This window comes from Apis mellifera, linkage group LG2, assembly GCF_003254395.2.
Source record: "Apis mellifera strain DH4 linkage group LG2, Amel_HAv3.1, whole genome shotgun sequence".
NCBI lineage: Eukaryota > Metazoa > Arthropoda > Insecta > Hymenoptera > Apidae > Apis > Apis mellifera.
In genome coordinates, this window is record NC_037639.1 from 15948099 (window position 1) to 15960195 (window position 12097).

The following is a 12097-nucleotide window of genomic DNA, read 5'->3' on the forward strand; positions in this document are numbered from 1 at the left end:
TTATAAAATATTAATATGAAGTAAATTTATAAAATTGGAATAAATTGGTTATTTATTGCAATGTAAATAGTTGATAAATTTTTAATATTCTATGAATTCTAATAAATTAAAATAAAAGTAATATATTTTAATTTTTTTTCTTTTACAATTTAACAATAAACTATAGTAGTTAGATATTTTACATCATCAAATCATGTTATATCGTAATTTACAATAAATATATAAGAGTATTTAACTTAAAACATATATAAATATAATATTTAATTGATTGAAGAGAATATTATACATATGTATGATTGTATATGAACTTTTATACAGATTTAAAAAGGAACAGAAACTTTGATATTAACTCTGCATTTATATTTGTAAATTATGAGAAATGATTTTTGAATAATAATATTTTACGATTAATTAAACAAAATAGATAAATAATTTATTTATATACTTATTTATAATCTTTTTCTATATAACATAACCAATTATAAACTCAATTTTCTATCTTTACCGTTATGGCGCTGATATCGTTATTTAATGTATTTTTATTCGTAGGTAAAATTATAATAAATACACGTGGTTTCGTGTTTTCCGTTTTCTGATTCAATTTTTTTATTCAAAATTGAATATTAAACATATACTTTATAGTGTAAAATTTTGATAAAACGATAATTTAAAGGAAACATAAAAATGGGTTTGTACAATTTTAAGAAAATCGCGATTGTACCTTCTGCAAAGGTTAGTTATGTCTTTAATGTTTTATTTCATATTTAATTTGTTTTATTTAATAAATATTTTTGTTCGGTTAGGATTTTATTGATATAATTTTATCAAAAACTCAACGGAAAACTCCAACTGTTATACACAAACATTATAAAATTGCAAGGATACGATCATTTTATATGCGTAAAGTGAAATTTACGCAACAAAATTTTCATGATAGGTTATCTCAAATCATACAGGAATTTCCCAAATTAGATGATGTTCATCCATTTTATGCTGATTTAATGAACGTTCTTTATGATAAAGATCATTATAAATTGGCTCTTGGTCAAATAAATATAGCAAGGCATTTAATCGATAAGTAAGTATATATATATATATATATATAGAGAGAGAGAGAGAGAGAGATATTATTGTCTGAATATCATGTTTCAATGAAACATATCATTGTAATAGTGTTGCAAAGGATTATGTTCGATTGATGAAATATGGAGATTCTTTATATCGGTGCAAACAATTAAAGAAAGCTGCTTTAGGTCGTATGGCGACAATAATGAAGAGACAAGCAGCAAATTTAGCATATTTAGAACAAGTGCGTCAACATTTAGCTCGTTTACCTAGCATAGATCCTTATACTCGTACTATAATAATATGCGGTTTCCCAAATGTTGGTAAAAGCAGTTTTATCAATAAGGTAATTTAATTTAAATAATTATTTAAACCATTAGGTTATACATGAAAGAATAGAGAGATGTAAATCATATTAATCAATTTAGATAACTCGTGCTGATGTTGAAGTCCAACCATATGCATTTACGACAAAATCCTTATACGTTGGTCATACGGATTATAAATATTTAAGATGGCAAATAATCGATACACCTGGGATTCTGGATCATCCGCTCGAAGAACGAAATGTGATAGAAATGCAAGCGATAACTGCACTCGCACATTTACGAGCAGCTGTACTTTATTTTTGCGATATATCGGAACAATGTGGTCATAGTTTAGAAGAACAGGTAAAATGTTGTTTAACTGAATTTGTCATTCGTGAATATATATAAATTTTATTTTAATATAATTCAATAGTTTCAATTTATTAGGTGAAATTATTTGAATCGATTAAACCTTTGTTCGCTAATAAACCTTTAACGGTTGTATTAAACAAAGTAGACGTTTTACGTTTGGAAGAACTTTCAACCGAGAAACAAGTAATTTTAAAATCGTTGGAGGATAAAGATGTTCCATTGTTGGAAATGAGTACGATCACAGATTTTGGAGTAATGGACGTAAAGATACAAGCTTGCGAACGTTTGTTAGCATATCGTGTAGATCAGAAAATAAGAACAAAGAAAGTAAGTTTTAAGCATTTTACTTTAATATTTTATAACATTTAAGTATAAAATTTTGCAATATTTTCGATCTTAGGTAGAAGGATTGCTTAATCGTTTACATGTTGCGCAACCGGTACCGAGAGATGAAAAAGTTCGCGCCCCTTGCATTCCCGAGAACATTTTGAAAAAGAGACAAAAAATAGAAGAGAGATCAAAAGCGAAACGAAAATTAGAACGAGAAATAGAGGAAGAATTGGGAGATGATTACATACTTGATTTGAAGAAAAATTATGATATCGAGGGTGATCAAAAATACGATATAATTCCGGAAATTTGGGAAGGGCATAATATCAGTGATTATATCGATCCAGAAATATTCGATGTTTGTATTCTATTGATTGAATCGAAATATGTATATGATAATTTGATTATAACTTTATATTTATATATGTATATATTTATATATTTATCCATAGAAATTAAACGAATTGGAGAAAGAGGAACAACTTCGTGAAGAGACGGGAATGTACGATTACAAAGTGCCCATGTTATCCGATACAATGTTAGAAATTGTACAAATGGCCAAACAAATTCGAGAAAAGAAAGCCATAATGAAAGATGAAGCCCGAATACAGAAGGCTTCTACAAAGCCTATAATGCCACGTACAGCTGCAGTTAAAATTCGCGACAGATCGGTATCAAAATTGAAAGAAGAGATGGAAGATTTGGGTATCGATATGGAAGACACTGAAAATGTGAGTAACGCATCGAAATATAAAGAAATATAGCTAATAAGATTCATAATTATCGTTTGTTTTGTTTAATTTGAACAGGCACACTTCACCAAGACAAGACGTTCAAGATCATTGTCGCAACCAGCTAGGAAACGCATGAGATTGCAATCCGAGTCTCGATCTAGGGGAAGAAGTAGTTCGAAACCAAGCCGCGATGAAATGGGTATAAAAGATGTTGCGATGAAGAGCAAATTGAAGAACATTGCGCATAAAGCTTTAAGAAAGAAAATCGCAAAGAAGGGATTGAAGGGAGAAGCAGACCGATTCATCGGTACAAAAATGCCAAAACATTTATTCTCAGGGAAACGAGGCATCGGCAAAACAGACAGGAGATAATGATATTACGAAATTATTTTTTATTTTCGAAAATTTTTTTCGAGTTTCCATTTTTTCGAGTCGATTCGTTTGTCGCACGAATAAATCGATATCATAATTACAATACAGTTGCCATAAATAACTTGCTTTTAAACAAGATCAAAGATAACGCAACAATATGAATGAATTGTCTCGGATTGCATAATCCGATGTCGGTAGAATGAGCTTTGGCCTCGTAGGGTAAGCAATGAAAGTTTATTGCTGTCGCACAGTGATAACCCTGTATACATGTTACGGTATTGAAAAGTTTGCCTTATTCGTAGATTTGTATTTCTTCCTGTGTAACCTATATCAAACATATGTCGCGTTGGATAACGTCTATTGTCGCTTTGTATCGTCATTGCGTCAGCGAGCACTCGGATGATATTTACGAGGTTCATTAGACAAAAGAAAAAGAAAGTTGGGAATCGAATAAAGAGTATTATTTCATCGAATCGAATAATAGTCATAAATTATTGTATAAATAAGGAATAAAATTTTATTTTACATCATCGATAGTAGTCAATTAAAGAATATATAACGCGAGGTCACAATATCCATTATGGTGCGCGATCGAAATTGACTCGGCGAACAACGTACATTCGCATATTCACGATACAATATAATAATAGGGCTAACTTTTATACTAATTTATATTATTTAATACTAACAAGACCAGTAGAATTGTATTTGACATGTATACATTTACATCGAAATTGAAGCAAGATTTATTAGAATCTATTGGTAAATAGTCGACGAATATCTATTACGTTCGTAAGTCCGTAAATAAGTTTCTCGACAAGATGCAAAGATGATCGTCAGTCGTTTACGAAATTTCGATCGAACCTTCGATCTTTTCAAAAATTATATATATATATATATATATATATATATATATATGTGTGTGTAAGTTTTAAGTTTATTCGATTAGATTCATTTAAAAAAAATATATATATATATATGATCTCTCGAAAGTTCGTTCGATAATATTTTGATAACTATGTACGAACTATAATCGTTGAATATTTGATCAAATAAATAATACATAGAATAAAACTATTTCGTTTAAACGATACTAACCATACGATCAGAAACGCCGTTGCACTCTTTCCCATTAGGAATTCCCTGTTGTCATTGTAATGGTCATTGTATACGCATATGATATTCATTAAAAAAGAAAAAAATATATAGGGAAAAAAGAAAAAAAGAAGGACAGCACATATACACAAAATAGCTGAAGAAAATAAGATAGAAAAGAAAAGATAGGTAGGTAAAGATATAAGTAAGAAATACTATTACTATAAGCAGAGATATTAGCCCTTAACAGTCGATACATTTTTTTATAACACATGTGCGATTTAAGCACAGCCTTTCGACCATTAAGGGTTAGACATTTTTTTCAATATCACAGTCAATGCAAAAGCCTGGACCAAACGACCGGGGCTTTCGACGATATCTCGGTCGAATCGAATCGACAGTTGAACAGTAATACGATCAAGTTTTTTTTTCGCGTTCTCGTTTTCCATAAAAGACTGTTTTATCGATCGATTACGTTCGTAAACGTCGCGACGGAATAGATACATACACATATACATACGCATATATGAAGCACATGAAGTAAGGGACTGAACGGGAAAAAAAAGAATGGTGCAATGCGTTAATAAGAAATACGTTGGATTTGTCGGAAAGAACGAACAATGTTCGGACGATTCTTTGGTGAGTCGTCTACGACTATGAAAACTCTGGTCCTTTCGTACAGGTTTTTTTTAAGTTCGATCGATCGTTCCTATCCACCGGTTTGTTGGTAAATTCGTTGTTGGTTCACGGCTAAAAATTACCATCGGTCGATCTGTTTGATCCCTTCCTCTGAAAAATAAGAACGAAAGGAAGAAGGGAAATATTTAGGAACAAGCGCATTCGAGTACTTGAATGTTTTTCCAATCGGAAACTTTCAACCGAGTGGAATTATTCTCGTCGAAGTAAACGATCATCAATTGATCAAGTTTACTTGGCGCGCAGCATGGTTTAGGCACTTTTTTTCTATCTTCTTTCCACAATAAACTTTGTAGAAGGGCATGATGATGAGCCGGATTGTATCTAGGCGGGCATCGTCCTTTACAATAACCGGCATCGAAAGTTTTCGGATAAACGATAAACTCGAAACCTTTCAAGTCTTTAAACATGACGGTGAGTTCGTGTCTGCAACACTTTTTACCTTCACCTTTGCACTTGGTTCTACGACCTCTGTGAAGGGACATCACTTGTTCGGGCGATGAACGTTTGCGTCTGAGAGCGGTGGTCGACGCGAAAGGAGTCGCGGTGAACACGTTAAGAACCGGGGAGGAAAAGGTGCGCGTCACTGTTTTTCCGTCCAATAAAAATTCCAATTCGAGTCCAAGATTGGAAACAGGAGCCTCGATCCACGAGGAAACGGCGAGAGTAGCGTCGAGTTCGAGCCATTTCGAGTTTCGCCAATCCTCCGATCGTATTCTTGTACGGTCGATCAATCTTATCGACCGACGAGGGAACGACGATACTCCGAGATAAAGCAACACGTCCAATTCGAAAGGTTGAGAAAAATATTGATCGGTCGTAGGCCCGTGAAGCAACAGTCGAAGCGTTGCGTGATCGACAGTCGCGCGATCCAGATCCTTCTCCACGGGGAAGAACAAACAGTGACGGTAAGGTTTTTCCCTTTCGCTCGCCTCGGTCGATACGTTTCCAGGATACGCTGCAACATACAATCAATCGGAACGGAATAAACAACGATGATGTTGAATTGATTACGTAAACAAAAAATCCTTGAATTTTCTTTCGCGATTTTTTCTAACTAATTCTCCCATCTCCGCATACCTATTTGTTTTTCCTTTCGCGATCATCGACTCCTGGATGTTACCAGGAGATTCGATGAAAATAAACGTGTACGAGTACGAGAACGAACACGTATGTTTTCTCGCGTATCTGGCGTATTAAAGTTCAAACCGTTCTCATAATTTTCATCGGCTAGTTGAATTATCAACTTCCAAAAGTAATTCGTGGATGGAACGCGTCCAATTTTTATTTCGTTCGTTATAACAATTAGAGATACGTAGATACATGATACTAGTCGGATGCACATATTGTACGTTAAAAATCGATAAGAGTGGGGGAAAAGGAGACGCTACGATGTACACGCGTCACGTGTAGAGCGATTAGCGATTACGAAATCGAACAAAAAGAGAAATTGTAATTATTTTTTTAACACGCGTGACCGATCGAAAGAGGTTGAATCTCTCGGTTATCGTTATCGGGAAGAAAATATTCGCATTTACATTCATTATTGGCATCAGCAAAATCGTGTCCACGGTGAGTATTTTCAAGAATAATTTTTCGATACGCGGATTATACAACTCGAGCGTAGTAGTAGCAGTAATAATAATAGTAGTAATAAGTCGCGACGAAAACGATTACGATCGATCATGTCTATGATCGGTCGTCGAAAGTGGTGCGTGAGAGTCGTCGAGAAATTGCTCTTCCTCCACGATTTCTTCTTATTGCATTTGGGAACTTGTTACTCGGCATTCCATGCCGGTCGGAATTTCTCTTTCATAATAACGTAGTTGCCTCTCGCAGAGATATCCGTATAGACTAGAAGTTGGAACAAAACTTGGAACGCGAAAATCGCCTTTGCCCTTTTGCGCTCGATCCGCAATTATTTTTCTCAATCGAGCTTCGAGGCTTCGATCGATGGGAGGATAAAGGATAAAGAGAGGGAATGGAAGGTGAATAGAGAGATGCGGTTGTGTGTCGGCGGGATGCGTGTCTCGACTCCAGATACGCGAGGTAAAATCTCGCCGACGTTGCCAGACTGGCGGAAACTCGAACGTTAGATGTTTACACGAGTAGTAATTATAGCGTGCGTATGTATATTTTTTCAGAAAGACTGTACGATATTTCGCGTTTCTAAAGATCTCCGGTTCGAAAGAACCGGATAGCGAAGTATCGATGATTCGAGAGAAGAGGATAAAGACGTGGTACAATTACCTGTAGCGGGAAATACGTGCAGCTTCTTTTCGCTCCCGTATGTCGTCGCTTCGTCGTTGGAAAACGAGGGCTGTACTCTCATCAGGTACTCTCTGTGCGCTCTCTCGTATTCGGCTTGACTGACGTTTGCCTAAAAAAAAAAAAAAAGAAAAAAGAAAAAAAAAGAAAAAGCAGAGGTGAAAAAAGGAGAGAAACAAGAGGTGTATAAAAAAAAAAAAAAGAAAAAAGAAAAAAAAAGGAAAAAGCAGAGGAGAAAAAGGAGAGAAACAAAAGATGTATAAACGAACACGAAGAAGATCGTTCACATTTTTGGAAACGAAATGCGAGAAATTCGAATCTATTTCGAAACGAAAATCGTCCTCTCTCGTTTTTCTTTTTTTTCTCTCTCTCTCTCTCTCTTTCCAACGAGTCGCGAGTCAATAGCTCAACGACTCTAGTCTCTCCTCTCTCGTCTCGTCCGTCACTCGCAACTCGCCACTCGCCGCCACTCGTAATTCATCCGTCATTCTCCGTTGTTTCCCCAACACCCCATCGCACTCGTTTCTTCTCCTATTCTTCAGCCTTTCCTTTGTCGTTTCCTCCAGCCTGGTCGCTGCAATTTTCGAGTCCCTCCCCCCCTCCACTCGAAACACGACCCTCCTTCCTCCGCGCTCTCTCGCTACTTTACTCTCGCCGTCGCCGATGTTGGTATATAATTTCCATGGTGAGAAAGTCCAGACACGCTAGACGTTTCCGGTAAAATTAACCAGCTCGCGTGGGCCTAGCTACTTGCGGCACGCAGCGGGGGATAACGCAACGTTGGAAACCGACGTTTTAACCGACCGAGGAAAATAGATCCCCTCTCGTAGGATCGGAGGAAAGGAAAGGAGACGAAGGCGTTGTTCTCAAAGGACCACGGATTCTCACCCAACTCGGTGGACGGAGACGGACTCGTTTCTTTTTTTCTTTTTTTTTTTTTTATTCAGCCGAGACGCCTCCGCTCGTTTAAAGTCGGTTGGGGGACGAGTTCCGCTTCGTCGAGACCGTCCGTTTTCTTTCAAACTCGACAGTTTTATATATATATATATCTACACAGAGTGTATACAAAAAAGGGAAGTTGATCGCGACGAATGGTAAATCGATTAAAGAAACGCGCGGTGGATCGATTGAAACGGCAGAGAGAGAGATGGTTTGCCGACCGGTGCCCCAACCGCTTGACTAGTTCGAAAGGTCGGTCAGCTGTGGTCATCGGTGTCACGTTCGTCGCGTTCGTTGGTCTCTTTCGTCTCGGTCTGCCGCGCTCGCTTACCCAACGACGCCCGTTATCGCGAAACTTCGAAGATATTTTCTCGGCGAGCAAATAACAACGGTAGAGTGAAAAAAGTGGGGGCTGAGGAGGGAGAAGGGAGAAGGAGGTGGAAGTGGAGAGGGAGGAGGGGGGGGGGAGCGAGAGAGTAACGAATCGGGGACGATCCTTCGAGACGAACGAAATTCCGAGTTTCGAGGCGAGCGACGGATGGGAAACGAGTGGAGAGCCGGTGAGGAGGAAAGCATCGCGACGTCGTGCGACGTTGGTACGAATGCGGACGACCTTGAATGAACGCTCGCTTACCTCCCACGCGATAAATCTCGAAGAAGAGAAAAGACGTTTCGCGAAGTGTGGCACACGGCGCAACGCGTTCCATCTAGGTGTATCGAGGGACGAGTCGGTCCGCATTCTTCGCGTAACGCTCTGCCTCCTCTGGCCTCGAGGGTTCGTCGCGCGTTCGTCCAACGCGATCTCTCTCTCTCTCTCTCGTCTCACCGAGAAAGAACGAAGAGAGAGGAGCGAAAGTGGACGATTTCGTCGAATCGGAAAGAGAAAAGGAGATTCCTCCCTACCCCTGCCTTTCTTTCTCTCTCTCTCTCTAAAAATCGATAATCCCGTCCCAACGCGTACAAGACTACGCGCCGTACGCCGTGAATAGAGAGATGGATAGATAGATGGGTAGATAGATAGTGGAACGAGGTAAAAGACGGGAATAGTATACGCGTACGCGGAACCAGAAAGATAACTGGTTCTATCTTCCCTTTGGCGTACGCGTATACATGTGTTCTATACAACTACAGGTATAGAATATATATGTATATACATATATATATAAGTAAGTTCGAGAGTCGCGTACTCTCACGCGTTTCTCGAGGATGTCCTCGAGTTTGGAGGACGGCCAAGAATCGACGTTGGCCGTGTCGCGTGCACGTATAACGGCGATGCTAGCAGTTATAGAGGCTGCGACAACAGGTGTTTGGCCCCTCTGCGCGCCTCCTCTCCCGCTTCGATCCACCATTCGGGGAACGAAACGAGCGTGTTTTCGATCATCCTCATCGACCCATCCGGCCGACACTTCGCGTTTATATACCGTTTTTTCTATCTTCCATCTACCGCTTCGATCGATCGACGCAAGGTGGTCAACGGTCGGAGAATTTGGAGATGGAAACTCGGCGAGTTTTTAACGGTGCAACGACCGAGCGGTCGCGGCTCTACGCGGTTAGAGAAAACGAAGGAGCGGAGTATCGTTGGCACGCACGTGGACAGCGTAGCCGGTTCTGCATACTAGAAGGAATGCGCACGTGCTCGTGCATACGTAGCGAAAGTGGGGCAACCGGCGGACCACCCACCGCGTTGCACGGTTCCCGCCATTTCTCTCCCATCCTTTTCTTTCGTCCTTTTCATTCCTCCCCCATTTTTCTCACCTCACGCGCGTTTTTTACATTACAATCGCAAATTTCTATACCGTAACACGTAACTTTCCTTTCTCTCGCGCTCCATACGTATTCTACTCCACGCCTCGACCGAGGATATTTTATTTTCCTTCCCGTATCGATCGTGATCGTCCGTAGAGTAAGTTTTAACGGCGAGAGAGAGAGAAACAGAGGAGAATGGGGAGGGAAAGAAGGAGGAAGGGAAACGAGACGACTCACCTTGGAAGGGTCGGGTATCCTCTCGAGGCCAAGACCACGCGCTATGCTCCTTCTGATAATATCGAGCTCGGTCTCGTCGAGAACGTCGCTGCTCCTCGACGTCGTTGCCCGATCCTCTTCTCGGAAAACATCCTCGTAGACGTCCTCGAGACCGGTGAAGCGGTGGAGGTCGTCCTCGTGGCGAGGACCGGTTCCAGAGAGCGGCACTGGCGACGCGATCGGCACGAAAAGCGCCACCGCCACCGCCACCAACGTCGCTATCCCGAACAGCCGAGAGATCGACGATCCATCGATCTTGATCCGGCATCGATCTCCTCTCCAATTCTTCTCCTCCTCCTCGTTCCTCCATTTCAATCCTTGCTCAACGATCCTCCGCCGATAATCTCTCTCGAATATTCGATGGCGGTGGCGATGACGATGATGATGGTGGTTGTTGCGATGGTGGTGGTGACGATGGTGGTGGCGATGACGACGGTGGTGGTAGCGATGGCGACGGTGGTGGCGGCGATTATCGACCGGCGCCGTCTCGATCGAGGCTATCCTCGGCCGATCCTCGACCCCCCGAATCTGCTGCTCGATCGAGACCGCTGCTTCCGTCCGTCCAATCCGTGGGATGGTCGTCCCGCGAATAGGAAGCGGCGCGACGCGAGCGCGGCCGGAATCACGCTCGAGCGGCCGCACCGATGCCTTCGCCTTCTTCCTCCTCTTCTCCCCTTCTTCTTGCCCCTCGTTGTCACGGGTCACGAGCCGACCACGAGTTGCCAGCTTCCCTTTCATAGCCGGCTCCTCAATCCACGAGTTTAACCTCGCGATCCACCTTTCACCCCTATCTCTTCGATCCAATTTATATCTCACTTTTCTCCCCTCCCCTCGTCTCGTCCCCCGAGTTTCTCTGATTTCCCGATCGATCTCTTCCGACACTTGGAATCGACATGCCCCTCTCGCTTCTTTCTTCTCTTTTCTTTTCTTCTTTTCTTTACGTCACATTCGTATATATTACGTCACGAACAACTCGAAATCGTGATTTCTTATTTTGACGTTTCGAGAATCCGGGACCTCGCGTTTTCGAGCTCGGCTTGGCTTTTTATCGCGTGACGCAATCTCAAACGATATAGATCGCAACGATGGATCGTCCACCGGCTCGGTTTCTTCTTTCTGCGCGCGGGCAACGGCAAGGAGGACCGGGACCAGGACCGGGGCCAGAACCGCGGAGGCGAGGAGGACCTCGACGTGGACAGCGAGAAGACAGAATCGAGACGGATGGGATGGGTTAAATGGGGCAATGCCGAGGCGGTCATCTTAAAACACGAGCCGATCCAACATTTACCACGATTCTTGTATCGATCGATCTTTTCCTTTCCCCGCGTCGCGCCGTTCCCGATCTCCGTCGGGAGATCGAATCGAGGACCGATGAAGGGGGACCGCGACAACTTGAAACGGAACGGGACGGAAACACGCGACCCGCTCCGTTCGAACGTCGCGCGCCGACTGCCGAATACCGTGCTCGGGAACGCACGCTCGCGTATATATCCATCCCATTTACTGCTCCCCGCCGGTTGGGGCCTCGCGCTTCCAATCGCGATCCACCGCGATTCCGTCGTCGATTCCGTTTTCCTTCTCGATCGTCGCCGTCGTCGTCGATCGATCCTGCTAATATATATATATGTGTGTGTGTATGTATATATATATATTGTTACACTACGTGTAATTATACTTCCTTTTACACGTTCAGATAATTCGATCTCGATCTCGATCTCGATCTCGACGAGAGTTTCGGCTCGAATTTTTCTCCCTTTCCTCCTATATTTTCCACCACACGCGGGAGCGTGCGACGCGGAAGCGGCGAGGCGCCGCCTCGTCCGTGCCTTCTTATCACCGGAAGAACCGTTAAATGGAACAAAATCGGGGAGAACGAACGAACCGAGAGAGATTGGA

General features: G+C 41.5%; 2 protein-coding genes across 2 annotated transcripts; one reads left to right on the top strand and one right to left on the bottom strand.

Annotated features, from left to right (window-relative positions):
- Positions 1–571: 571 nt before the first annotated feature.
- Positions 572–4383, top strand: LOC410799 (nucleolar GTP-binding protein 1). Its single transcript, XM_394275.7, has 8 exons — positions 572–732; positions 804–1078; positions 1174–1411; positions 1494–1736; positions 1821–2072; positions 2146–2433; positions 2528–2806; positions 2885–4383. Exons 1-8 carry the CDS (start codon positions 685–687, stop codon positions 3179–3181), a joined length of 1920 nt encoding a protein of 639 aa, XP_394275.2. The 5' UTR covers positions 572–684; the 3' UTR covers positions 3182–4383.
- Positions 3621–11901, bottom strand: LOC726375 (bone morphogenetic protein 2-B). The gene is made up of 3 exons (XM_001122118.5): positions 10163–11901; positions 7223–7352; positions 3621–5930 (listed from the first exon to the last, which is right to left on the bottom strand). The coding sequence occupies exons 1-3, from the start codon at positions 10937–10939 to the stop codon at positions 5101–5103; spliced, it is 1737 nt and encodes a 578-aa protein (XP_001122118.2). The 5' UTR covers positions 10940–11901; the 3' UTR covers positions 3621–5100.
- Between the last annotated feature and the right edge of the window lie 196 nt (positions 11902–12097).